At 44.2% G+C, this 27,702-nt stretch overlaps 8 protein-coding genes across 8 annotated transcripts; 3 read left to right on the top strand and 5 right to left on the bottom strand.

Annotated features, from left to right (window-relative positions):
* Positions 1–569: 569 nt before the first annotated feature.
* On the bottom strand, positions 570–4,123 carry AK88_04555 (uncharacterized protein; the record flags this gene model as incomplete). Its single annotated transcript, XM_012482165.1, has 10 exons — positions 570–773; positions 889–963; positions 1,130–1,198; positions 1,304–1,396; positions 1,574–1,635; positions 1,761–1,916; positions 2,035–2,100; positions 2,210–2,283; positions 2,441–2,532; positions 2,774–4,123. The coding sequence occupies 10 exons, from the start codon at positions 4,121–4,123 to the stop codon at positions 570–572; spliced, it is 2,241 nt and encodes a 746-aa protein (XP_012337588.1).
* A 1,451-nt stretch (positions 4,124–5,574) lies between these two features.
* Positions 5,575–6,461, bottom strand: AK88_04554 (uncharacterized protein; the record flags this gene model as incomplete). The annotated part of the gene is made up of 3 exons (XM_012482164.1): positions 5,575–5,899; positions 6,078–6,142; positions 6,339–6,461. The coding sequence occupies 3 exons, from the start codon at positions 6,459–6,461 to the stop codon at positions 5,575–5,577; spliced, it is 513 nt and encodes a 170-aa protein (XP_012337587.1).
* Positions 6,462–7,296: 835 nt separating this feature from the next.
* AK88_04553 (uncharacterized protein) lies at positions 7,297–8,682 on the bottom strand (the record flags this gene model as incomplete). Its single annotated transcript, XM_012482163.1, has 1 exon — positions 7,297–8,682. One exon carries the CDS (start codon positions 8,680–8,682, stop codon positions 7,297–7,299), a length of 1,386 nt encoding a protein of 461 aa, XP_012337586.1.
* Positions 8,683–10,699: 2,017 nt separating this feature from the next.
* AK88_04552 (CMGC/MAPK/ERK7 protein kinase) lies at positions 10,700–12,829 on the top strand (the record flags this gene model as incomplete). The annotated part of the gene is made up of 2 exons (XM_012482162.1): positions 10,700–12,674; positions 12,798–12,829. The coding sequence occupies 2 exons, from the start codon at positions 10,700–10,702 to the stop codon at positions 12,827–12,829; spliced, it is 2,007 nt and encodes a 668-aa protein (XP_012337585.1).
* A 2,234-nt stretch (positions 12,830–15,063) lies between these two features.
* Positions 15,064–18,031, top strand: AK88_04551 (uncharacterized protein; the record flags this gene model as incomplete). The annotated part of the gene is made up of 2 exons (XM_012482161.1): positions 15,064–17,391; positions 17,702–18,031. The coding sequence occupies 2 exons, from the start codon at positions 15,064–15,066 to the stop codon at positions 18,029–18,031; spliced, it is 2,658 nt and encodes an 885-aa protein (XP_012337584.1).
* Positions 18,032–18,178: 147 nt separating this feature from the next.
* Positions 18,179–20,566, bottom strand: AK88_04550 (uncharacterized protein; the record flags this gene model as incomplete). The annotated part of the gene is made up of 1 exon (XM_012482160.1): positions 18,179–20,566. The coding sequence occupies one exon, from the start codon at positions 20,564–20,566 to the stop codon at positions 18,179–18,181; it is 2,388 nt and encodes a 795-aa protein (XP_012337583.1).
* A 2,193-nt stretch (positions 20,567–22,759) lies between these two features.
* Positions 22,760–25,282, top strand: AK88_04549 (uncharacterized protein; the record flags this gene model as incomplete). Its single annotated transcript, XM_012482159.1, has 1 exon — positions 22,760–25,282. One exon carries the CDS (start codon positions 22,760–22,762, stop codon positions 25,280–25,282), a length of 2,523 nt encoding a protein of 840 aa, XP_012337582.1.
* A 1,111-nt stretch (positions 25,283–26,393) lies between these two features.
* AK88_04548 (uncharacterized protein) lies at positions 26,394–27,443 on the bottom strand (the record flags this gene model as incomplete). The annotated part of the gene is made up of 1 exon (XM_012482158.1): positions 26,394–27,443. The coding sequence occupies one exon, from the start codon at positions 27,441–27,443 to the stop codon at positions 26,394–26,396; it is 1,050 nt and encodes a 349-aa protein (XP_012337581.1).
* Positions 27,444–27,702: the final 259 nt, after the last annotated feature.

The following is a 27,702-nucleotide window of genomic DNA, read 5'->3' as shown; positions in this document are numbered from 1 at the left end:
TGGCTTATTATCGGCCGTCCCTGGACTGGCACACACAACACACACATGGTGGGTAGCTCTACCCCCCGTTTTCCCCTGCCACTGCATGCCTAGCAGTAGCGCTGTGATAAAACTTCATCGCTCCAACGCACTGATGTGCGTAAAAAAATGTATTAATCGTTATATGGACAAGATTAGGGGTCGTGGGACACACCTTTTTCCCCTTACTTATTCTACCTGCCCACACGGCACACCCCACACCCTTGGGGATCCATTCCGCGTGTTTTTATATGAACCACATTGTCTGATCACCGTTACGAGGTGCACCAGTTATTTGAGAAAAAGGGAGTAGTGAAACCTTCTCTTACCACATGTTTCTTCCTACACACCCATTTGCATGCACACAAGAAAGGCACCAAAAAAAAAAAAAAATTGACAGTTTAATGGGGGAGTGTCTAAGGCGTTGTTAAAATTAAAATTCGCGGTGGGATGATTGAGGCGGGGGGGACGGAACGCGCATTGCTCATGGCAAGCCGCCCAAGTGACGACCGCGCACAGGAAAAAAAAAAAAAAAAAAAAAAAAAAAAAATTCACGGCCGAGTGCTATACTCTTGATATATTTCCAAAATTAACTCCTTCAACAGGGGAGGAGTGAATACTGTCCTCAGGGGATTTTCATCAATCATCTGCTTCTGGTAACACTCGCATATAAAGCAGTACAGGATGGTGTCCGTCAGGGTGGACACGATGGTGATGAAGTGGGAGGTTATCATCCCGCACAGCACTCCGATCGTCTGCGAGGAGGGGGGGAAGCAGTTGCGGGTAGGTAGCTCGTACGCAGGTGAACTCAGCAGACGTATGTACAAATATGGGGGTGCATAGTTACAGACACATGCGCGTCCCACTTACGAGTGCCGCAAAAAACGGGTTGGGGATAAAATTGGGCGAGAATAAATTGCCATATCGCTCAAAATTGTTGAAAATCTGGAAAGGGGCCAAGGAAAGGAGAGGGAAAATCGAAACAATGGTGGAACACGCGGTTGTTGCAGCGTTGACTGACGTGAAAAGAAACTCCGTCCTTCCATCTATTCATGTATCTATCCAGCTAGCTATTTTTTTTTATTTTTTTATTTTTTTTTTTTTTTTCTACATTGAACGAGAGAAAAGTCACCCCTAGGGTTGTGAGACACGGGAATATGATGTTAACAATGTAGGTTATCTGCGGGGGGGGGGGGCCAAAAGAAAAAGAAAAAAACGCAAATGTGTACACTATGATGATGGCCCTTTTTTTTTCTTTTTTTCCCCTGAGACCCGTTCTCCTTACCCCATGCAAAGACGCCGCTGGTGAAGTCGAGTTTATTAACTTTTTGGACGACGTGCTGCAGGCGAATAGGTATGGGTAAGACGTCATGGACATCTGCAAAAAGAGAAAGACCCCAATAATGGGAGGGCCATATATGAGCTAAAACGGTGGTCTCTTGCAGATCGAATTTGCAACACATTATATTCCAGAGTGCAGTTTAGAAGGGGAAGCCTTTTTTGCAGTCCTCCCCTCCCCGTAGTTACATATCTCCTACTAGGCCAACCGACTTACCTCGCAGTATGCAGCCATCGTGTGCGTATCAATTAAATTTGAAATGGGTCTTAAAAACAGGGCTGCAATGCGGAGTTGGGGGGGGCATTGATTCACGTACGTGTGCTATGCGGTTATGCTGCGCCGCCAGGCATGGGTGCCTCCACTTTATGTGCATATTCACGCATGGGTGTGCGTGGGTGCCTACCGAACTGCTCCTTCAACTTGTAAATCGACTGGCTATAGAAGAAGGGAAGAGACAGAGTGCTGTTCGCCCAAAAGAACAGCACGCGAAGGTACTTGCTGCATAGGTTGATAAAGCTCGATAGGATCAAACTGCCCAAGTGGTAATTCAGTATTGTCTCTGCAGGGGGCAAAGGGGCGAATCGTGAGTGTACCAACATCTATACATATCTGCGTCGCACTGATATGTTCCGCGCGTCGTTGTTTCCCCGGAACCCAATTGCGAAGGGTAGTATTACTCATGGTGGCTTGGGCACTGAGCTTGTAGTTGACGCTATTCTTGTCGCAGAAGTACCAGACAGCCCCTGCAAAAGGTTGACATGTACGCAGGTGTTATTGCACACGCGATGAAGCGCTTTTAAAAAATTCGAAGCGCGTTCCCCACGCCTCGTCTGAGTGACATTCCTTCTCTACCTAAATAACTTATGGTGAACTGGTTGAGGGACTGCAGGATTTCACACACTAAGAAGTAGGTGTATATCCAGAATCTGTGGTGCACAGGCGGAACGTTTTGTGGGTGGGGAACACATATATATATTATCTTCGCCAATCTGCATGTGTGCAATTTGTACATATATCCACATTACACTGCACGCACTCGTGCGCGTTCGGATCGTACGTCCCTCCTCTGCTGCAACGCCCTACATGGAAAAAATGTGCGAGCTCCTAAAGTACTGGAAGACCTTGTGCAGGGACACAATCTCGCTATTTCCATTCGAGTCCAATTCCAATTTTAGCTACAAACAAAAAAAAAAGGCAACGTGTGTATTCTGTCCTGCACACAGTTTGGTGTCCCATATGTTGCAGAACAGCCCAGCCGGGCCCCGTTTTTCACCTGAACGGGCAATTATGTAACACAAAAAAAAAAAAAAAAAAAAAAAAAAAAAAACAGCTAGCTGGCCCCTTAGCTGTCCGTATGGCTATCTGTTCAGGTAAAATGTGGCATTTAAATTTCAGCCAGAGACAACAAAAATTTACCCTCTGCTCGTGAGACGTCCCGGCAGTCATCACATAAATGTATCCATACATCCACAGAAAAAACCAGGCGACCGAAGCAACCGAAATGATGCAAGGCGCATAAAGCAGATTGGACATACTATTCACAAAGTCCAAAGTGACAGTGATTAATCTGTGTGTGTACTTATATGTATTTCTATACAAGTACAAGACGAAGAGGAAGATAACTCCATGAGCTAGCAAACCAAAGCACACAAAAATTGACACTAAATAGTGATACGAAAAAAAAGATCCCTTAATGGGATGAAACAGGAGGTACAAATGCTTGTGGATAAAGTACACAGGATAAAATAACATGGACACGCTGAAAAGAAATAGCGCCAAGTGCACGCTAAGAGGAGACAAATAGTACATACAACACAAGTAAATAACACACAAAAAAAGAGAAAGAACAATAAAAACAAAAATGTATACGAAAGAATTATTGAAGGAAAATAAATTCACAAACACTTTGTACCTATCTGTAAATACTACATTTAAAACCTTCTCTCGTAACCCTTTATCCAATGGATAGCATATGTTCATAATATTAACCGTATCGTAGTAGGGCGAAATTAAAGAATATTCTACGTACAAATTGTTGTTTGTACTTTTCGTGTAATCGCCGTACACCACGTTCGTTCCTTTGTTGCCTTGTCTGTCCATAATTTGTTTTGGTTTTTTTTTTACAAAAAAGGAGGTGTACGAGGAGGACGAAAAGGGAGGGTTACCAAAGTAACTTGCCTTTTCTTTCACCCCTACACTTTCATTGTGATCTGTCCTTTTGCTATCTTTTTCCTTCCTCATTTTATTCTCCACATCCGATGTGGGACACGACTCCAGACATTTCCCATACTTGTTCAGTACCTCCATTGTGGACAGTTTAGGAGACAAGGGGAAATACAAATACGGGTGATTCTTCATATCCCTCCCACAGATTTTCCCACTGTAGTTTGTCCCATATAATACACGCGCATAGTTTCCATGGTACAGGTAACAAAGCATACAAAGTGTGAGGACTAACATGTAGGCAAAAAAGTATGCAGCATATTTATGATCTGTGTGTGTCCTTCTGCTTCCCTGAGCGTGATCATATTTTGTGTGACTCCCTCCAATGTGCTCGCCTTCATTTCCAACCATGTATGTTAGGGGCATGCCCAGAGGTACTTGCTCATTTGGGCCCTCCCCAATGTTTATGCTGCCGTACGTGATGTCATTTCCGTACATGTTGCTCAACTCATGTGCTCCTACTATGCTTCTGCTGGGCATCAGGCCTGTCCCGTCCACCAGGGCCTCGTACTCCCCCCTGCTCGCCGCGTCACCGTGGTTCATGGGAAGTACGAAGCGGGCGCAAACTGTTGGGACCGCCGCCTGACGGAAACTATATCTGACCAAGGGAGCTCTACCACGCTGCTACGTCGCCACGATGCTATGTCACCACGCTGCTGAGCGCCTAAACTTGAAGCGGGAGAAAGCCACCCCCCGTGTTGCCAAAACCGCGGGTATAAAGTCACAGGTTGGCAACAATCCGTGTGTCTCATCACCCCCTAGTGGGCGCCGCACAAGCGTTGCGGTGGGGGATTTGCAGGTCCTGGGGGGAATTGTTTGGACATGGGCGGTGTGGATATGTGTGCGCGCGCATGTAGATATTGATGTATGCTCACTTGTGTGTTATATATTTTTTTTTTATGCATTTTTTTATGCGCATTTTTGTGTACGCATTTCTTTTTTTCTTTTTGTGTAGCGACCGCGCAAATTCATTTTAACCTGACCTTGGTTAGACGATTTATAGAGTTATGTTTCTCCTCCTTCGCCGTGACACGTCTGCGACGCTGTCCGTTTTCTAAGACCCTTCAATGCTGTACTAACTCAGTTAGTTTGACGTTGGAGGCGCCCTTTTGCGTTTGGGACAGAAAAAAGGGACAGCCGCAGGGAAGCACTTTCAATGTAGGAAATTTATTTGCCCCTTTGGTAATATACACCCCCCCTTTGCGCTTTTTTTTTTTTTTTTTTTTTGATCAAGAGCTGTGTTGTGAAATTGCTAAAGTGCCATATGTAGAAAGCGTTAGGGGGTGCACTCATTGGTTTATTTTTTTCTTTTTTCTTTTCCTCCCCCTACACTTCACGTCTATGTGTGTGGTTATGTGTCCACGTGGCACACGCAGCCCTGTATGTAAAGTATGCGTGACGCTGAGGCATGCGTGGGCACTGAACTCGGCCGTAGCGGCTAGTGGTTACTCATTCGAGGATGATCCACAGGCAGGTTCCCCATACGTGGGTATGCCGCCTCACACCTCCTCACTTGTGTAGAAATGCACATGTGCTCATCCTTGCACGCGCATCCGCCGATCTGACTGCAATGTTTTTTTTTTTTTTGACGCTTCCCCCCATAAAGGGGATATATTATTTCTACTTCCAACCCAACAAATGTATGACCCTCCTTCCCCTGCACAATACAGGCAGGTTGAAAACATTTGCATAAAAAATATTTTTTTTTAAATGTCCCAGGAAGAAACCTGGGCGCCATAAAAAAAGCTACAGTTTCAATTTGCGCACATACAAAGTGTGTGGGACAATTAAACTTTTTTCCTTTACGTTTGTAAATAGCAGCACGGTGAAAAATAGTACATGGTTATAAGAAAAAAAAAAAAAAAAAAAAAAAAAAGGACATGACATGACATGATATGAGAGGAATAAACGGCATCCACCTGGAAGAGGCATATTATAGGGGGTGGTGGGGGTTATAAAAAAAACCCTGCCCACCTGTTACCTATATTGTTTCCTTACTTCTTCACCGTCTTTTTAACCTTCTTGGCTTTCTTCTTCTTGTCTCCTTTGTTGCTGCTGTCCTTCTTGCTCTTCAGCAAGTTCATCTTCTTTTTCAATTCCCTCTTGGCATGGTATATCTGGAAGCGTTCATAGTCGGTGGCCAAATCTCTTTTCTTTTTAATGGTCAATTTTTTACCCAAACTTGACTTTTTAAACTCTCCTAAAATGTTCGTGCTTTTTATGGTCTTCTGCAGAAATCCTGTTTTGCAATTCTTGTTGATCTTAATTCTTTCCTTTAACAGTTTCAGCCTCTTCAGGGGTATAACCATTCGAGGAACGCTGCGCAGGAAGGGAAGGGGAGGGTGTATATATACATGACAAAATATGCACAGCAATAATGCTCAGGGGGGGGGGTTGTTTCCATATGGGGGGATAATGCTCACGACTGACACCCAATTGGGCACATCAACTGCGCCTTTTCACAGCCGACCATCCTATTAGCGCTATTTTTTATTACCCTGTGAGGAAGGCTCCATCGACAATGACTCGGGTCAGCGTCACGATATCCACGATGAAGCAGAGCTGGGAAAAAAAAAAAAAAAAAAAAAAAGGAGTGAAAAATCAGCAGCAACGATATTTTATAATCGCACAAGGCTAGGCAATTGCGCACATGGGCAATCAAGTACAAAGTGAACATGCAATTTTTCCATATGTGAATGGGAAAGCACAGCATATGGCTGCTTCGCCAAATGCGCGTGAGAGAGAAAGAGAACAATACCTTTCCTGCATAGGGACCATACTCAATCAAGCACAGCCTTCCGGGCTCAACAAACCTCTTAAAGAGGAGGTCCTTGTTTTGGATGTTCAGTTGTTCCTCCTCAGTCAACTCGACGCGCGGCATTTTGCGATACACTCGGGAGAGGGGCACACGATTGGTAATAAATTATGGCTTAAGGATTAAGCGCTTGGGGGAACAGTTTTTAAAAACACGAGGGGATAACGTGAATGAATAAAAAAAAGAGGGTCAAACCCAAAAAAGGTAAACGCGCGGGGACTGGAAACTAACTTGGGAAATTTTCTACATTAACAAAAATATCGAAGTGGCATAAAAAAAAAGAAATAATAAAATGTTAAAATGAATTTTTTTTTTTTTGTTTTTTTTTTTTGTGCATCGCAAGTGGAGTTGCAGAATTGTTTTACCAAAGTTATATATATATAAATATTATTGTATTATTATGCCGCCGCAAGGGAGGGAAAAAAAAAAAATTCAGTTCGCTATGCATAAAAAAAGCAGGGCGACAATGAACCGAGGACTGAGATTTGGGTCTCCTGACCCCAAACAAAAACGCGCAAAGTAAGTATAGCGCGTATGCTACTACCTATATATAACAGTAATACGTACCCCACGTGACAGTGCTACATATACGCCATTGTGCTTTTCCCCTTCATAGGCGTATTGGCATGCTGCGCGCAGTTCCCCCACTTATTGGTGGGTCAAGGGTATTTTTGGCGCCCCTCTATATATGGCACCGCGAAGTAAGCGCACCCGCAGAGGTATAAATGTATTATGCGACCCTGCGCGATTTTACGTGGTTTGCTTTAAAAAAAAAAAAAGGACAAAATACTTAGCATATATTATGCGTAGCGTGTTACGTACTGCGTTGGAACTATGCCCTGCCGTGTATATGTAATAACAATAGCTTCCCCTCATGCGGGAATTAAAATGCGCCGCACAATCACGTAAAAGCGACCTGCACGTCCGCCTGCGCAGCGGTCTCAATAATATTCGCAATGGCTACGCTCTTCTGCGCGGCGAGGTTCATGTCCTGGCAAAAAATGCACTTGACACCCGACTGACGAAGCAGCTCCTCCGCCTCGTCCTGGTTTGTCCCCTCCAGCCTAATTATAAGTGGCTTCCCAAAGGCAGTATCTTTAAAAGCCTTTATAATGCCCCTCGCAATGATGTCGCACCTCATAATGCCCCCCAAAATATTAATGAAGCATACCTTGGCCTTAGCATTATTGTTAATAATTCGTAAAGCCTCTGTAATTTCATCCTCCGTTGCCCCACCACCAACATCTAAAAAGTTAGAAGGCGAACCGTTATGCAGAACGATCAGATCTAATGTAGCCATAGCTAGCCCTGCCCCATTTACCATACAAGCAATATTCCCATCAAGGGAAACATAATTTAAATTGAATTTCTTGGCTTGTATTTCTTCTGCATGTTCTTGTGACAGATCTCTCTGCTCAAATATTTCCTTCTGTCGGTACTCCGCATTGTCGTCAAAGTTTAGCTTGGCATCACAACACAAGACTCTTCCATCGTTGGTCTCAGCAAATGGGTTAATCTCCAGCAATGTACAATCGTATCGCTTAAAAATTTTATACAAATTAGCTATTATATCTGTGGCAATATCCAACTCTGTATTTTTGAACCCAATCTTTTCACAAAATTCACGTGCCTGACCACTAGTGAACCCATTCTGTACATCTATACTCATTTTGTGTATAGCCTCGGGATTCCTTGTGCTAATTTCTTCAATAGAGGAACCTCCTGTCGATGATCCAAGGAGGACTATCCCATCAGAACTTCGGTCCAGTAAAAAAGCAACATACCTTTCCTTCCTTATGTAAAAACGCTCGCATATAAAAACAGTGTTGCACTTCTTTCCCTCCTCTCCTGTCTGCTTTGTAACCAATGTATTGTTTAACATCTTAGACGCTATTTCTTTCACTTCTGTACTGTTACGACAGATGTGAACTCCTCCTTCGAAATTGTTTTCTTTAAAGTACCCTACTCCTCTTCCTCCACTCAGTATCTGTGCTTTGATCACCAAGTCCACGTCTCCACAAAGGCTTTGTAGCTCCAGTGCCTTCTCCTCCGCTTCCTCTGCAGTTTTCGCTGCGTACCCTTGTGAACAGGGAATCATATTCTTTCGCAACAGGTCAATTGACAAATACTCGTGGAGGCTTAGGTGTCGTTTAGTGATGAGGGCGTGGTGGTATGTCATTCCTGAGCGGATTGTCCACTTGTTTCTTCCATTATTTAAAGATGTGCAATGACTCATGCTCCTCCGCAGCTTCAGAATAAATTTCGTTTCCCTCCTCAGGTTCATCATTCTTTAGGCTTTTCCTTTCTTGTGTGTAAATTATTTGGGCTATTCCTTTTTTTTTTTTTTTTTCCTTTTCTCCCCAAATGAGCACACAAACGCGATGTGGCTATATGTACACGACTGACACTCGGGGTTGGGAGAGAGAGAGAAAAAAAAAACACCCCTTCTGGCGGCACACCAAATTGTAAGGGGTTTCTCTTCAAGGGGGAGGTTACCGCGTTAAGTAAAAAAAAAAAAATTACATAGTTGTTTTGTGTGCTTTTTTATATGTGAACTACACAGAGTTAATTGAATTCCTCTTCATCCCCTTCCTTTACCCATTTGGAGGTCAAACCAAATGTGTCGCTCTTGTGCAACACAAGAGGGGTCTCACACAGAGCGGTTAATTTCCCTCTCGTAAAAACTGCACATAGGGCCCACTTCCTCTGGAGAATGCTTCTTCAGCCGCTCCGTGCAGACGCATGCGTCGTTTGGTTTCTTTCCCCTCTTCGGGATTTAAGCGGTTGTGTGACTCCGTCCGTGTGTCGCTCCGTTGCCACGCTTCCGCGTTGCTGCGCAATTTTTTGACCCCTCACGCAGTTGTGTTTAACTCTGTGCGCGTCGCAAGCGGGGGTGAATAAGCCATTGGTGAGTCTTTCTATCTCCAAACCTGTATATCGCAAAATTGTAAATTTGTAAATGTGTAAATTTGCAAACCTGTAAAATTGGCATATTGGGCATGTTTGTGAATTTTTTTTTTTTTTTTTTTTTTTTTTTGGCTACTCGTCCATTTTGCCTGAACGGGTCAGCTATAAAAAAAAAGCAGAGCCACGAGACCTCAAAAAATGGAAACGGGCATACGCACATGGTACGTACGCAATCATGCCGCTTGAGAACTGCAGAAGCTTCCTCACTGTGAGCTTTTCCGAAGAGAGGAAATTTTAAGTGTCGGTGGCACGTTCGCTATGTGCAGAGGGGGAACACACGGAAAAAACCACAAAGCATAAAAAAGAAAACGAAAGAAAAAAAAAAAAAAGTAAAAGCAAAAAAGGAAAAGGCAAAAAAGGAAAAAGCAGAAAGAGAATAAGCAAAAAATGAAGAAGCAAAAAAAGAAAATGCGCAAAAGGACGTCAGCGCGACATGACAAGATAACAAAATTGTGCATCGTTGTAGTGGCCACGTGTGCATAGTATGCGCGCAGAACGGGTCTTCCCTTCCCGTGCCGTCGTGCACACACACACACACGTATTCGTGTCGCCGTCCACATAGTATGCTATGTTGCGCGGGGAAGCGAAAAGCAGAGCGTGATCCTCCCCCCAGTACCGCAGCCCAGCAACCATGCAACAGGACAGTAAGCGCGGTGACCTTCCCCCTCTACCGCGCTAAGTCGCATTTTTTTTACCCCCCCCTTTAAAGCTCACCACTGGGCATGTTCCCCTTTTTTTGTTTTTTTTTTTTTTTTTTTTTTTGTTCCCCTCGCAAGGGGCATCCAAGTGGCCAACAAAAAATCTTGCAAAATTGTGAGGCGCCAACCAAGCGAGCAAATACTTGTAGGAAATTTTACCTACCCCTGCGCACATGGTTTAATGTGGGGGACATGTGAGATGCCTCTTCCCATACCACTTCATGGCGACACCGAGCAAGTGAGAAGGGGAGCGTATCCTTCATCTCGCGAAAGCCAGAGGTTAAGTTGGCATAACAATTTCTCTCCTCCCCTGATTTTACGCCCACGTTTTACCTACACACACAGTTACACATATGCACAGTTGTCCAAAGTTGGTTCCCCTCGCGCAGTATCGCATCGAGGGCACACAGGAATAGTTTTGTCTGAAGTGAATAAACTGCCAAGGGGGGAGAAATGCCCAGCAATTTTACCAGAGGTTTATAAACCCATTTGGGGGATTTGCTTCCGCATTTTTTTGTTTTTCTCTGGCTAGGAGAATTTGACCAGGGGGAGGTGGGATACGGTTTCACTGGCACCACTCTGTCGCTGTACCGCTCCATCGCTGTGCTGGTCTACCGCGCCCCCGTCCATGAGCGAAAGATGAGGAAGGAAGGACAGCAAAGCAAAGACGAACAGGTAGACGAAAGTGTACTCAAGAAATATGACATCGTGAGGAAAATAGGAAAAGGGGCATACGGGATAGTGTACAAGGCCAAGTGTAAAAGGAACAGAAAAATTGTCGCAGTGAAAAAAATTTTCGGTGCATTCCAAAACTCTACGGATGCGCAAAGGACATTTCGTGAAATTATGTTTCTGTATCAACTGAATGGACATGACAACATCATCACCCTCATGGACGTGATAAAAGCAAAAAATGACAACGACATTTACTTGGTGTTCGATTATATGGAGACGGACTTACATGAAGTGATAAAAGCAGATCTGTTAGAAGAAATTCACAAAAGATATATCATTTATCAGCTATTAAGAGCACTCAAGTATATTCACTCAGGGATGTTGCTCCATCGTGATATAAAACCCTCAAATATTTTACTCAACTCTGAATGTCACATCAAGGTTGGAGACTTCGGATTAGCCAGAAGTATATCTGCAGAACTAAGTGAAAATAAAATTCCCGTCCTAACTGATTATGTAGCTACCAGATGGTACAGAGCCCCTGAAATTTTGTTAGGAAGTACCAACTACACTGAAGGGGTTGACATGTGGTCTCTTGGATGCATCATGGCAGAGCTGCTACTCGGGAGACCTCTTTTTAGAGGCAACTCCACCATGAACCAACTTGAAAAAATTATACAAGTCATTGGCAAGCCAACCAAAAAAGACATGGAAGATATTAAGTCACCCTTCACAGATACCATCATTTCCTCCTTTGTTGATGTTAAGAAAAAAAACTTCTCTGAAATTTTCTCCAAAGCTTCTGTGGAGGCACTTGACCTGCTTAAACAACTTCTACAATTCAATCCCACCAAACGGATCAGTGCAGAGAACGCTCTGAAGCACAAATACGTGGAGCAATTCCATTCCATTATTGATGAACCCCGGTGCAAACACATCATCACCATCCCTGTGGACGACAGCACCAAGTACCGAGTCAGCTTCTACAGAAATATTGTGTACTACGACATTATGCGCAGGAAGAAGTATCATCCTGGTGGGCGCAGCTTTGAGGGGGTGGAAAAAAAAAAAACGGCAGATACTACTCCCTTGCGTCGCTGCATCAACAGTGCCGAGTCCCGGATAAGTCCCCATGAGGAAGACAAACAAAGGGAAACGCTCCCCACCACTGCAAGCACCACCAGCAAGGGCAAGCCAAACTCAACCGCAACGCCAAAAATGGAAGGGGAAGGCGTAACCAAGATCACCTCGCATAGCGCAAAATGTGCCCCCAAAATTAGGAACACACAAAGTATACACGACGGCAAAAGTGAACAAAATGGAAACACTCGCCCCACCACAGAGAATATACACAACCACAAATTGGTGAAGGGTCACCCTAAGAAGAGCGAAAAAAGAGAGTGCCCCGTGGAGAGGCAAAACGGGAATGCAACAGGGGGGGCCCAGAATGAGAAACATTATTATGAGGTTCCTGGTGATGGGCAAATGGGTAGAGGACTGGACGGTCATTTTTCCAAAGAGGTGAAAAGCGCGCAAGTGGAAAATAGGAACAAGGCGTCTAACAGAGACGCGGGGGGAAAGCTCCACAAATGGTCCAATGAAAGGGGAAAAGCGCTCGCCTCAGCTGTTTCAAGCAATGTGACCAGAAGGAACGATGATAAGGGTGTGAGTACGGGGGAGAAAAGGGTCGACAGCAAAACTGCGAGTGTAATCAAGGGACAGGGCATGGTCGGGCGCGCTGACAGGCACGCAGACAAAATGGTCAGGAGCCACTTGGTGAGCGCGGCCGACATGGACACGGTAAAGATGGACCATCGCAGAATGCAGCATGTTACACCCCAGAAAAAGGAAACGGTCAAGTGGAGGAAGCGAGCGGGTAACGCAGGTGCAACGGCGAAACGTGTGGACTTTTGCGGGGCTTACTGCCACGACGTCACAGGTAAGAAAAACGCTCCAAAAAAAAAGTCCTTCGAAAAAACGCCCTTCTACGCACATACAAACATTATGAACAAAATTGCTTACCCCCCCTTTTTTTTTCGTTCACCTTTCCCCTTATCACCAGCAACTGTAGAAAAGAAGAATTTAAAAAAATGAGTCCACGTTGGAATATTTTTTCATGCCATTTTTGGAAAGCCTGATGATGAAGAGTGGAAATGCCAAGCTAACCTGAGTTCAATTCACCTGACGTGGTCAGGTAAAAAAAAAAAAAAAAAAAAAAAAAAACAGCTGCGCCCTTGTGGACACGTCCCATGAGGATGTTTTGCGTGTGTGCAAAATGGAAAGCGCTGGGAGAGGGAGTTTCTTTCCGTTTGTTAGTATAAGAAGCAGGAGGTTTGGCATGAAGGATTCAAATCGCGTCCCTTTGGGTTATCCGGGTTCAGCGCGTCATTGCGCTGTGTTGTGCGATTTTCATTTTTTTTTTTTTTTTTAATGCGGAGTGGAAGAAACAACGGGAGAAGACCCCTCCTTGAGCAGTTCTGCGAGGCGAGCCAGACATACAAATGGATGGGTCCAGTGAGCAATCTACCTCCAACCCGGAGAGTACAATTTCTTTTCCGTTGTTAGCATCGGCCCCCCAGTTGGAGCGCGCATTCGTGTACATGCAACATGTACGTGTGTGCATATGCTTCCCCGTCTAGGGGATGCACAACGGGGGAAAGGGAAGGGAAAAAAAAAAAAAAAAAAATCCACTTTGCGCGCCACATAATTAAAAGTTGCGTTTTTCAACGAATTGTTTTTGTTTCCCTCTGTGGGTGTGTCAATATGTGCCTCCTACTTCGTTTTAATTAACTACCGCGTGGTTCACGCTTCCCCTTTTTTAAAAGCGACACGTGTCCCTCTTTTGTGTAGCCATCTACATCCCCACGATGTGCCTTTTGTCATTTTGTCTTTTTTCATATGCTTGTGTTATTTATTTTATTTTATTTTATTTTTTGTTGACAACGCTGTTTTTAACCTACTCGCATGTGCGGAAAGGTAAAACGCCAAAAACGTCTTTACCATTGACGCAATTCTGTGTCCAACGTTGTGCATGCCCTTTTTCGGGCGTAGCTGTCCCATGGGCTGAAGAGGAAAGGGGACTCTTCCTACCCGTCTACCGCCCTCCACCGCCTTAACATTATTTGGAGGTCACAATTGGAAGTATTTTTTTTTTTTTTTGTTCCCCCACTGGAGCTGATACAAGTGCTGACTTCGCCCCCCCGAGTACACACACACATGCCCACACAGGGCCCTATCGGTCCAGACAAAGCAGTTTTTCTCACAGACCCATGTTGCTATACTTGGCGGCATCAGACATATGTTGCACATTTTAACAATTTAAAAAAAAAAATAAATAAATAAAATAATTTACCCAGTGGAATACATAAGCTTCTCCCAAAATAATCATTTAAAATAATTGTGAAAGCGTTGCAAAAATGGTATAGCAGGTACGAACAATTTTTTTTTTTTTCCCATCAGGTGCAGCAGAGGTGCAAAAGGTATGCGCCTGCGAAATGGGATGAGTTATGGGTAGTTTTTTTTTGTTTTTGTTTTCCCTTCATGTTAAGAGGAAAAAAAAAATTCATATATGTCCCATGTGCACGTGCACATTCACGTGCGTGTTCGCATTCCTGTGGACACATTTTTTTTTTTTTTTTTTTGAACACATGTTGGCTGAAGTGCACTGGCATACACATGTAAAAATGTAGTACGTGTGTGTGTGGAGGGGAACGAACGTGTAACCATTTGGGCACATGCCGAGATAGTACCACATTTGTGTACTCCTTCCCTCCGCGACGTTTTTTTTGTTTTTTTTTTTTTTTTTTTTTGTTAGACTTAATCTGTCTTAAGAGGGGACACCTCTCTACCTTTTTTAAATAAAACTTTAGCAGTTGCTACACTTTTTTTTTTTTTTGGTGAAAGGCAATTGTCTTTTTTCACCAAACAGTGCAAAGTATATGTCCTTTTTTTTTTTTTTTTTTTTCCATCCATTGTTAGCCACACCGTTTTGTAAACCCCTGCCACCTCCCCACACACACACACAGATGAAGTGGCTAAGTCTATGTAGAAAAGTAAAGGATACTGAAGCAGTTTTTTTTTCCTGTGTGTATACCATGCTTGCGTGTGGGGTGAAATGTGCTTGGGCGTTATCAGAAATGAGAGGCATACTCTCAATATCGCCTTAAGGTGTAGAACTTGTCCTATGTGCGCCTGGGGGGGAGGGGCCTCCCTACATAAGCCAGCATACGCACAAAAGGGGTACACTTCCACATGGGTACGTACTGACGCACTCACGCACTCAGTGACGCATGCTTCTCCCCAACTGCTGACCCCGCCGCGCCTCCACCATGCTCTGGACCATAAAGAGGAGGGCCCTCATTTTCACCTTCCTTTCATACGCCTCCTTTGTGTATTCAGACAAAGCAGTTAACATAGGAAAAGGGTTGCTGGGGGCGGTGAGCGCGGGGTTAAGCGAACGCTTGGCTAACAGCGTCACCAATGCTGTACACCATGCACCCGGGGGAGGGGGACACAATATGCAAACGTGCCAATCGGCCGGATGCGCGTCATATAAAAACATCACGCATAACGATACAGGAGATTGTTTAAACGGGTTCATATGTAAACAATGTAAAAAAACCCACGCGAAGAACCCAAACATTTGCTTCTATTCATCCCTCCAAGGGTATGAAAATCTGTACGAAGCACATTTAGAAGATTTTACACAAAACACACCATATGACAATTTTAAAGTGCCAGTGATTAAGTCAAACAAAAACCAGAGCAATAAAAAGGACGCCTCAAGTAACAGTGGTAAGGACGACAACCCTGGTGACCAATCGGGCAGTCACACCAGGGGTACTCGATTACAGGAGGAAGACGATGATGAAGAAGAAGGAAAACTTCAACATGGTCATAAAGGTCGCAATCCAGGAGGAAGTCGATATAACCAGGATTCAGAAGAGCAGGGAGACGAAGAACAGGAAGAGGAGGGGGAGGAGGAAGGTGAAGAGGAAGGGGACACAGAGGACGACTCTGATGCGAAAGAAAAACGTGGTGCAAATAAAGGAGACAACTCCTCTCAGGGGAAAAACAAAGGAGGAGACAATTCTGAGGCAAATTCTGAAACGGAGTCATTTCTGCAAAAACATTCTGACCGCGCTCATAGCAAAATTGACTTACAAGAGTTGGTGAAAAAAGGAGAGACGCCACTGCACAGTGGGTCGAGGTGTGGTGAATCGGGGCATGCAACAGCGAACACCCACATGTACCTTCACATCAACGAGGACGAATACAATAATTCAATTTTCGAATCTCCCATCACCGCTATCTCCTCGCAAAACGCCGACTCCAACAGCTACTCCTTCGCCCAGTCCAAGCAGCACAAGCAAAAGATAGTATACAAACGACTCAAAATAAATATTAACAAACATGAGGAATATTTTAAAAGCAAACTCGACAAATGTCACGTGGGGCAAGATGACATGGCTACTTTTTATGTGAAAGTGCTGCTGCAGATTGTGAAGGACAAACACGATGTCTACTTTGACGTGAGTAGGAAGAATGCTTCGTCGCATGTGGACCCAGGGGCCCATGGACACAAGGGCAATGAGGGGAACAAGAGCAACAACAGAGGGGATTCGTGGGACGACAAGAAGGGGGAGGATTCGGAGGACAATGATGAGGATGAGTACATGCGCATGCCCAACGGTGGCAGGGGAGCGGCAGGGTACAATTATATTTCAGATGAAGAAACCGACACTGAAAGTGATGGAGAGGGATCCAAGGGGGGGTACTCCTATGTGCAGTTGCATGGTGCACGAGGAACCGGTGCAGATGTATACGTCACAAACACGGTAAACACTTCTCACAACACAAACGAACCGCACTCCTTCTACCAAGTGAAAGACGACCTGGACGAAGACTCCATGGGCGACTACTACAAGTCCAGCAACGGGTTCTTCAAATCAATTTTCAACAGAGTCTTTAAAAGAAAAAGAGATTCAGAGGAAGATGGAGACGGGGGGGCCGACGACGACAGTTATGAACAGCCCCAGAGGAAAAAGAAAAGGAGGTGGAGGTTCCCATGGAACAGACGCAGCGGGAAAAATAAACAACTACAAGGTGGCGACGATGAAAACGATGATGAGTATGGCCGTGAAAACGTGTCACGCAGCAGTCGGCGTCCTAGTGGAAAAAGAAGGAGACTGTTCGGCCGCTCCAGTCGAGAGAAGGAAGAAGAAGAGGATGACAACAATTATAATAATGAAGATGACGATAATGAAGAATCAAGTGGGACCTATGGTCATACCAGGGATGGAAAGAAAAAAAGCAAAGGAAAAAAAAAGGGACAAGGAACCAAGGGAGGAATATTACTTGCGACTAAATCAAAATTAGGCAATCTCTTTACTAAAGCCAAAAATAAAATCATCCCAGTGAAACAAAAGTTACACATAGAAGCGTTTTTTAATAGCATCATTGTGAAGTCATGTAGAAATGCAATCAAGTGGGAGGGAAACATGTTTAAGGACAAATCGCTCGTCGAGATGACTCTCAAGGTCCCTGTTAAAATGAAATACATAAAAAAAGAACCGCTACACTTTTTCAGATCTGGTTACGAAGTTATTTTAACGTGTCGTAACTGCGATGAGGTTCTATTCAATTCGTGTGTGCAGGTACGAAATCATACACACATATGCATACATACATATATATATGTATGTATATATATGCATATGTATATATATGGGGGGGGGGGGGGGCAAAAAAAAAAAAAAAAAAAAAAAAAAAAAAAAAATGCGGCGAACTCCGTGGAAATTTCCTCACGGAAAACAAACATGCCACATATAAATGAACCGCATCTATGTAGTATAAAAGCGCCTCCAACACCTACCCTTCTGTACACACTTACGCACGTACTAATAGTTACATTTGCTTGTTCCTGCTCTCTTCAACCTTCTCACACACACACACCTTTTTTTGCAGGTGTACTGCATCAAAGAAGCGAGCAAACAGGAACACCCGGTGCAGAATCACAGCGGGCACACGGCAGGAGGTGCATTGGGGAACGCTGCCGCTTCTGCTGCCGCTTCTGTTGCTGCCGCGGGAGCAATCGCAGCTGGTACCGCCTCCCAATCGCCATACCTTTATTCAGCCAACCCTTCCGACTTCGCCCCACTATTAATGTTTGATTACAACGGTCAGCACTTCCCAGGCAATGTAAACTCCGGCGAAGATATTTATAACAGTGAAGGCCACATCTACGTTAGCTACTCGGTTATACTCGTCACACTCATGGTTGTCCTACTTGTGTAGGTTGGATCAGCGGTGAGATATATCTCCTCTGAGGGGAATGTCCATATGCACAACTGAACAGGGGGGCAGCGGATGTGTCACCACACTGTGCATACTAACCGTACGAAAATGGAATTTCCTTTCCGTGTTAGTAAAATGTCAACCCTTTTAGCAGACGTGCTTCATCACATTCTTCCCCCTGACCAGCTTCTTCTGCATGTAACGAAACTTCCTCTTGGTGACCTGAATTTCTTCGGGCTCGGCGGGGTCCTGCGAGAAGTGATCTAGGTCCACCCTTACAGACGCCTCGAGCAGCTCTCCGGGGGACGCGCCAGACCGATATACGTGCGCATTCAGAGCGAGGTAAGACGGCATGAAATTGTAAAGGAGCTTCCCAGTGATGAAATCCCGAATGATAAGTCTTGTGGCAAAGTTAAGATTCAAAAGTCCTCCTTTACCCCCGGAGACGTATCTTCTAGAAGCACAAAAAGCACTTAAAAATTGCGTTGCATCTAAAAAATCATGGGTTCTTTTTTCGAACCCATTTTGTCCTGCATCTAACTCAACCTCACAAATCAGCCTTTTGTCAATTCTGTACTTGTCACACAACTGGTGAGGAATAATGTTACACAATATTTGAACTAACTCGATTAAATTTCCTTTATAATGGTCCACTGAAAAAACTCCATTAAGAATTAAATCGTACTTACTAAACACCAGAGACGGGAAAATCAATCCCGGACAATCACACAAGCAGAACCCATGACGCTTCAACGGAATTGTTTGAAAATGTTTCGTCTTCCCTGGCTGTCTACTCACACTAACCTTCTTTAACCCAACTAGCGAATTTATAATGGAGCTTTTTCCCACATTAGGAAAACCAATAAACCCTACGGTAAATTTGGGCACACTGTAGTCTCCTATTTCAATGTCGTGGTACTCACCTCTTTTTTCATTTTTAATCTTTTGAATTAAACTCACCATCTCGTTTGTGCTTAATATGTCTGTTTGATCATTTTTCTTTTCCTCGTAGATGAGCTTTCCGTGCCCCACATCGATGGCGGCTTCCTTTTTGTGGTCGTCCTGGGTGACAGGGGCAGACAAATGCACATGCTCTGAAGCTGGCCGTTCCGCTGACTTCGTGCACGGCCGTTGCGTCGAGTTCGTGGACGACCGTTCCGCCGCCAACCTGTCCTCCCTCTTTCTTTCCGTGCTCCCCTCCCCTGACAGCCTATTGCTGTACGCCCCTGGACGCACGGGCAGGTCCTCAATAATCACCTTATTCTGGTGGTATAACTCCCTCAAAGCAGAAAAAAAAATAAATTTCACTCCCCTCTCCTGAAAAAAGCAGGACCATTCCTTCCTCTCCTCATAGGTTAAAAAGTCCGCCTTATTTAAGACGATGTAAAATTCTTTCCTGGGGTCGACTTTTCTAATGTAATACTCTAACCCCTGGCAGTAAAAAAAAATGGGATTTCTCGCATCCATGATGTAAAGGAGGACGTGACTTTTCTCAACCACTCTCCATAGCTGCCTCCAGTACTCTATGTTCTTTTCGTACGGAGTGATTATGTACCCTTCCTCCTCTTCTATGACGCTAAGCAACTTCCTCCACTCGACGAAATGCTCTAGCTCGTACTTGTCCACGGTCTCCTTGTTCAGGACCTCCTGCACGTTCAGACGCTTGTACTTTTTCCCCAGCGCCTCGTACATGCGCATGTATTTCAGGTTCTGCGGGGCTTCCGTATCTGCACCTTCCTGGGCATCCTCCTCCGTATCGTCCTCTTCATCTTCATCCTCCTCCGTGTCTTCCTCTTCATCTGCATCCTCCTCCGTGTCTTCCTCTTCCTCTGCTTCCCCGTGCGTATCGTCCTCTACATCCTCGTCTTCCTCCACATCCGCGTCATCCTCCTCTGTATCATTCTCCCCTCTCGCCTGATCTACATTCCCCCCCACTGCAACTGCTTCCTCGTTTACATCCCTCTTCTCCTCCGCGCCCGCTTCACCCTTCGGCGCCTTCTTCACGACCCGGCCCTTTCTCCTGCGCGCCGTCTCCCCCTTGGTGCTGCGCACGTTAATGGGTATGAGGCTCTTGCCGCTCATCAGGAAGCTAATCTTATTCACGTTTGTCCTCTTCTTTTTCTTCTTCTTCACTGGAGCATTCTCCCTCTCGTGGAGAATTATGTTGACCTTGTCTTGGTGCTTCAAAAGAAATGGTCTACCGGGGATGGGCAGAACGATATTCTGAATTTTCAAAAAATCTTTCCCCTTATCGTCCCCATCTCTTAACTTTTTTTTTTCTTTTATTTCATTTTTCTGTATAAACACTTTGCTCACTTCAACGCTGTTAATAACTAACTGGTTATCCAAATAATCATCAACGGGGGTCTTATCCAGGACGGAAATCTGTTTGCTCACTTTTTTTTTATCATCATGTCCTATATGTGAATATAAAAGGTTGTCGGAAATTTCCTTCTGTAACAACTTGTTCCGCATTAAACTTCTCCCCATAAAGTTGTTGTTCTGCTTCGTTTTGTTTTTTTTTTGAAATCCCATTTTTGTTCACATTGCCTGTTCATATGTTTTTTTTTTTTTTTTAAATATGAAAGAGAAAAGAAGCTGATATATCATTCTCGTCCGGTTACAAATTTGGCGATATATACATATATACCAAATTGGTGTTATTATAAAATATTCTTGTCCCTTCCCCACCTCTTGTCCTTTTTTTCTTTTTTTGTTGTTTCCTCTTCTGCCCTGGCGACGTGGGGGCGCATGTATATATATACCATAATGAATGGATGGTATGCTTTTTCGTGGTTTTTTTCTTTTTTTTTTTTTTTTTTCTTAAGTCGTGTGGAGATACTTTTACAAAAAAAGAAAAAAAAAATGCCATTCAAATTCCGTTGTGGGGAAAATCGGCCAAGTGCTTTTTCGCTCTATACTTTTGTAAGTGCTCGCGTGACGCCTGCCGCCTATGGACGGGGTGACATGCATTTAATATATATATGTGGAATAAATACTTTATAAGACTCCTGGGGGGGCATTCGTTTTGCCCATTCTACAAATAATAATATCCCGCAGCCTCTTCGAACTCATTTTTTCCATCACTGGGCACCGGATGAACCGAACAACCCACTCGGTTAAACCTGTAAATTTTGGGGGTATTTATATGCGTTTGAAAAAAATTTCCATTTGTTGTTTTTTTTTTTTTTAATCCGGTTTTTTTTGTTTCTTTTTTTTGTTTTTAATATTTTTACCTGAACAAGTCAGCACGTTTTTGTTCATTAGATAAAAATGACAGGCACCCGAACGAGCATCTCGAAGTGATATCCCTGTCATTAAATTTGTTTTTCGTTTGGGTTTTTTCCGCTTTGTCATTTTTCCCTTTCTGCCCGTCCCGCATACCCATAGAGTACAACCGCATCGTTCTGGAAAGAAAGGAACGACTAGCCAAGTGGTGACGCACTTGTAGCTCCCCGCAACCCTTTTTCCTGATCGATCTGCGTTAAAGGTTTTTTTTTTTTTTTTTGTTTGTTCGAAAATTAAGCATGCATAATTTACTCACGTGTACATCCAATCGTAAGACTAAGAACAATTCAAACCAATTTCAAGCAAGTCAACCGAGAAGACCGTTTTAGAGGAGTGAAATAAACACAAAGAGAATAAATAAAAAAGCGACCCATGTTTTTTCCCCAAGAATGTACAAATTTATAAAGCCATAAAGAGGGGGGGAAAAAGAAACTAACAGCTGAAATGACAAAAGAAAAAAAAAACGGAGGAAGACGTCCGTTTTGCAAAAACTGTTCAATTATACATGATAGAGGCGAAGGGAACAATCCCGATTGAGTAGCGATTACCATTTGGATAATGACGAGCTTGTTCCCCCATCCTCACAATACCACACACATATTGCGGAATAAAAAAAACATCAAAACAGACTTACGTAGACCATTCGTGCATGCCACATAGGACACTGTACAAGGAACTGCCTCGCAAGTATACCTATACACGTGATTGTTCCGACTTGCATTCTTAGCTTCACCCAACACCATTAAGGACGACTCACATGAGCAAGCATATATACTAGAGTGATGCTCATCCTAAGAAAGACAACAAAAAAAACGAACTATACCGTTTCAGACACATAAAAAGGAAAATGCCACCTTTCACTCTCGAAAGGGACACAACACGTAAAGGACATCATTTGCATGTCACCTGACTCTGTTCAGAAGGGAAGAAGCTTAAAAAAGGAAGAGACACTGGGAACAGATTCACAGTGCGGGGCGTAAAAAATCAACAAGGGTGTTTTTATGTATGTGGGGGGGAGAAGACGTATGTAACAACGGAAGAGAAAAAAAAAAAAAAAAAAAAAAAAAAAAAAAAAAAACGGAAAGGATAAACATTGTGAGGGAAGAAATCCATTTGAGTCATATAAAAAATGAATTATTTTCCATTAAAGGGAAGGGGGAAAAAAAGACAAATTGGAAAAGTTGCCATAAGGGAATGGACAAAACAGCTTATCCATTCCACTGAAGGATCGTAAGGCAATCTGTTGCATTGGGCAAAAGGATATCCTTGTCCCTGACCCCCACTTGGCAGGAAAAAAAAATTTTCTTCCACTTTTCCATTTGTCTTTTCGCCTGACTTGTTCATAATTTCTTTTTTTTTGTTTGGCTTGCCCCCCCTTCCTGGAAAAAACATTTTTCTGTTTCTCCCTAAAATGATGTGGACACTCGATTTTGACACAAAATGGGATACGCATATAACAATAAAAGAAGAAACAAAAACCTGAGCTGCTCCGATGTTGGTTATTATTTAAAAGGAAAAAATCCCCACAAAAATAGCACAGAAAATAAATCAGTCGAATTGTATGATCAAAATGTTCCTTATGGAGGCACGTTCCACACACATAACGATAGGCTGCTTGGAGGACAAGGAATGGGGAATTTTTACAGAAGGATGGACAGGAGGACAAACCATACATACAGTTATTGTAGAGAGGATGGCCCAAGAAGGAATGCTGGAGACGTTACTTACGTCTTTTACGAGCCACTCAAGTATCCTGCCTTTAAGATGGCAGATAGGCGAAGTGAGGGAGACGCCCAAAATGGTGATGTGCAGGAAGAAGCCACAAAGGGGAAGGAACGAGACACATTCAAAGAGGATAAAGTAGTACCCCCTGTGGATGACCAAAAGGGAGAAAGCTGTGAACAACACAAACAGGTTAGTATCACCACTACGAACTTAACCCGTGTATGGAGGACGAAGAAGGAAGGGGAAGGCAGCTCGGGGGAAAACGCACATGTGGGGAAACTGCGAAGGGAGGAAAGGCAAGCAGATGGAAAAATGGACCACTTCAATACAAACGCCGCGCAAATGGAGGAGCAAGCGAACACACCGTCCTCTGCCGCAGCGTGTGATATCTCCCCCAGCAGAAGGAAGAGAGAAAAACAAAATTTCTTCATCCCCATAACACTGCCAACACTACCTAAACACCCAAGTCAAATCACCAACGAAGTGAAATTTATTTTACACATGACCATCTTAACCCTCTACAAAGACCAGATCAAACCTACATACAAAAAGATTAAAGAGCGACTAGGAACTGTTCATCATCAGAATGAAGAACTTAAAAATAATTTTATGGAAATATGTTTGTCTCTTCAAAATGAGTACCTGGTTGTGAAGTCTAAGAGGAATCATATTTTTATTTTGTTGAGGGAGACTCCTAAATGGTTTAGTGGTTGGATCAAGACACGAAGCTTTACCAATCCCTATCCTCAAATAATGTGGAGGAAGTTCGCTCGACATCTTCTGCATGTATGCAGGGCGGGTGCTGGAGGGGGCAGTCAGGCTTCCTCGCAAAGTCAGCTTACTCTACAATTTGCTAAACATTTGTGTAGAAAGGGGCACTTGTTTTTTCATAATGCGAACACTCTGGAAGGGGCCCTCGGTTTGTTTAAACAGGATAGTCCCACATATGGCACATTTGAGCATGATTCAATTCCACCCTGTACTGCTCTACATGGTGAACCTCTTGGCTTCGCCAGAAGACTCTTCACTTTCAACCTCCTCCACAACAGCTTCTCCTACTTCTCTCGCGTAAATGACGCTGCCGTGCGCATGGTCGAGAGCTCGCTCGTCGCTCTGTACCAGTCCATTTTAGCCGACGAGGGGAACAAGGCGGCCAGTAATGGGGGGAGGAGCAGTGAAGAGGCGAGCAGAAGCAGCGATTCACCTGTCGCATCGGCACCCCCCTGGGAACTGGACAACGACATATACAAAGCGGCAGATGCACTGAAGAAGAGGGGCCTCCCTTTTTTCAGAGACTACTCGGTAGGAAAAGTAGCACATATAGTTCAGCTCGGCCTGTACGGAGGCCTGCTCCACGAGGAGGGTCAGGCGATCAAGCCCGCCTCCTGCTGCAGGGGCGTCGCCGCGTCGGTTTGGGGGGGGCCCCCATGTAGCAGCAACATGAGCAGTCAAATTAGCAGCACACTTAGCGGCCACGTGGACAACCCCCAAAAGATGAACTTCCGCTTCGTCGAACGGCAAGGCCCCCCGAGGGAAGACACAACCGGGGCACAGACCAAGGAAGCGCCCTATATGCGAATCTTCAAAAGGGACACGCAAGGGAATGACCATAACGCAGTTTGCAGTGACGCCCATTTTTTGTTTCAAAACGGGGCAGGCAGCTCCAAAGCGGGAATGCCCGAAAGAGGAGTCCCCCTAGTACCTACCGCCGAAGATGCTAAAGAGAAAATAAAACAGCTGCTAAAAGGAAGTAAAGAAAAAATAATATACTTTTGCTCATTTAAAGATAATTTTTTTAAAAGGTTTGAACAAGTCATAAGTCCTGTCCACTTCAAATGTCGCAGTTTAATTGAGTTCCTTTTTTTTCACTGCCAAGATGTGTGCAAGCTATTTCTCCTGAACAGCAATATCATTTTAGTGAACCCTAGCTACGATGAGCAATCTGTAATGGCTATTGTGAGAGAGCAGAAGGAGAAGGAGGAGGAAGAGGAGGAGGATGCAGATGGGGATGAAAATGTAATTGAGCAGTTTAATTACGCAGACTACGTCTCCACTGTGTCGTATGCTAAGAACAACGCTAATAACAACGCTCATAACAGCGCGCAGACCCAACAGGGGGGGCGTCTTCAAATCTGTGCAGCGATGAAGGACCTGGGGATGAGGAAGAACGACAGTTTCTTTATTACCTTTTCCTTTTGGAAATGTGCAGCGGCAAAGGGAAAAGCGCCCACGCGGTGAAGAAGGAGGAGGAAGAAAAAAAAGTGAACCGCTGTAAAAACCTGTAATGTAACGTAAAAGCTGCGTACCAAGGAATACAACCACGATTTGTGCACTGAGGGGAAGGAAATTCAGTTGTGCACGTCGCAACAGACGAACGGGGAGATGTCACTCCGATACAAGAATTCTCTTGGCGCAGTTTACCCAAACGGGTAACCCCTGTATAAATTGTTATACCCTTTTCCCGGACCCAGTTCGATGTAATTTATATCTAACCCCATTGGAGTGTGTGTGTGTGTGTGTGTATTTTTTTTTTAAGAGTTTACACCCTGGGTGTGCTGGTAGCTCTCATTAGACTCCTTCCACACGTGACGTTGGATGCGAATGATTTAGCTCCACGTCGTGGGAAGGTATGTGTGTGTCACAAAGCGGTGATGCCAAATGGGGGAGGGAACAAAAGGAGTGAAGAAGAAAAAACCATCACTCAGAAACAGTCGCAGGAGTAATGTGCGTGTGATTGTGGCGCAAACCTTCCCCAAATTCCTCCCCCGCCCCCATTCACCTCATAACCATCACCATTTTTTAGCATCCTTGCCCGTTTACTCCTCGTGTTGGAGCCCTGTGTTTGGATACCCGATCCTTGTTTTCCCATCCTGTCACATTTCTTTTTTTTTTTTTTTTTTTTTTTTTTTTTTGTTCCGTTTCACCTGTTAGTGATAAACCGGAGTTTGTAAATTCCCCGCCATGTAACTGCCTTTGTACCCACTGCATGGCTTTTTTTCTCTTTTTCAAAATAAAACCCATCAATTAAAATGTCTACCCCTTTGTGGTTCCCATTTTGTTTTTAGAAGCTTATTCAGTTCAAATGGGTGAGCAAGCTGTTGTCACTTTTTTTTTTTTTTTTTTTTTTTTTTTTTACGAGCCGTTAATTCATTACTAGTACAACACGCGTAGTGGATACAAAAAAGGGGGGTTAAAAAATTATCACTCCGTGTCTGCCCCATTCCGCGACTGTGTGTCCGGTCCAATTGGGGAGGTAAGGTCATATAGGGCGCCGGTGTCACCGACCACCACCTCGCAACGGTCTCGTAACAACCTCGTAACGGCCGCGTAACCACCGCTTGGCCCCCTCCTAGCAGGTCAACTCGCGCAGACAGGTCTCTTTGAACTGGGGGAAGTCGCTGTAGTCGAGGGTCTGGCTCTGTCCATCCAGGTCGTACGACACGAGTTCCGGTTGCGGTGGGTCCAACTCGTGACTCTTGGCCTGTTGCTCAGATTCCTGAATGAAGTCTTCCATTCGTTTCAGTTGTGCCTCGTTGAAGCTCTTGAGATCATTCAAATGGGGATTCAATTCCTTTAGCAGGTAGTCGGTCTGTTCAGGAGTCAGGTCCACATATTGAACAGACTGTTCCACTTCATCTAACGTCTTTGCTGATAATGCAAAGTACCGAGGCACATAAACATTAACCGGAACTAAACGTGGGACATATTTTTCAACTTCCACTTCTATCTCCTCATTAGACGTAAGGATCTCTGGTTGCACAATCTTTTTCAAAACAACTTCTGTTTCATTTTCCACAACATGTGGAACTACATAAGGCACATTAACCTGATTATACACAGGTCTTTTTATTTCCTCTCCACTCGGAACCTCAATCGTCTTCTCAACATAATTTGTTACTACCTTAGGGTTATATTTAGTAACGTACTTTGGAACCTCCACGTACACAATTTCTTCCCTTTCCACATCCTCTTCAACATCGAGGGAACTTTCATACACTTCTATGTACTGGTAGTATGTCGTGATGAGTATTTTTTCCTTTACAACGTAATTTTCAACCTCTTCTGTTCCTTCCAAGTATACTGTTGGGTCAATTTTATACTTGGGGTTACTTTTGTATAAATCCAGCTGCTTTAAATAATCTTCTAAATGTGTCTTTAAGATTTTTTGAGCACTCTCTGTTGGGTAGTTATACAGAGCGTTCTGTGGGTTACTTCCTACCTGTCCTCCATCTGCTGAGTCAACTGTCTCTCCTCCCTTGTCCCCTTTTACCGATTTTATATCTCCTCCCACATTTCCCCCACCATGCTTTTGGCTCAGGGATTCCATATCTTCAATGTCCTCCCCCAGATCGTTCATGGTTTCTTGGTATTCCAATGAAGAGTTTTTCCCCTTGTCCATGTTACAATGTTTAGTTCCTCCGGGCCCAGGCGTCTGCGGCGCTCCTCCGTGCTCTCCGATCCCCTTTGGTGGACCGCTTTCTACAAAGGGGGGGAAGGAAAGTGCGCACGGAGTGCATTTCGTTTGATCTACCACAAGACGTGCAACGCTCGCGCTCTTCGCCAAAATCGTGTAACGTGCTAATAAACTGGTTAACTCCCTCTCTCACACGGGGGCACCTCGGGACAGACTATTCACCTTTCGCGTTTCTTACCAAATG

This window comes from Plasmodium fragile (assembly GCF_000956335.1).
Source record: "Plasmodium fragile strain nilgiri unplaced genomic scaffold supercont1.67, whole genome shotgun sequence".
NCBI lineage: Eukaryota > Apicomplexa > Aconoidasida > Haemosporida > Plasmodiidae > Plasmodium > Plasmodium fragile.
Note: the sequence above shows the minus strand (reverse complement) of the source record. Positions and strands in the feature narration are given on the sequence as shown.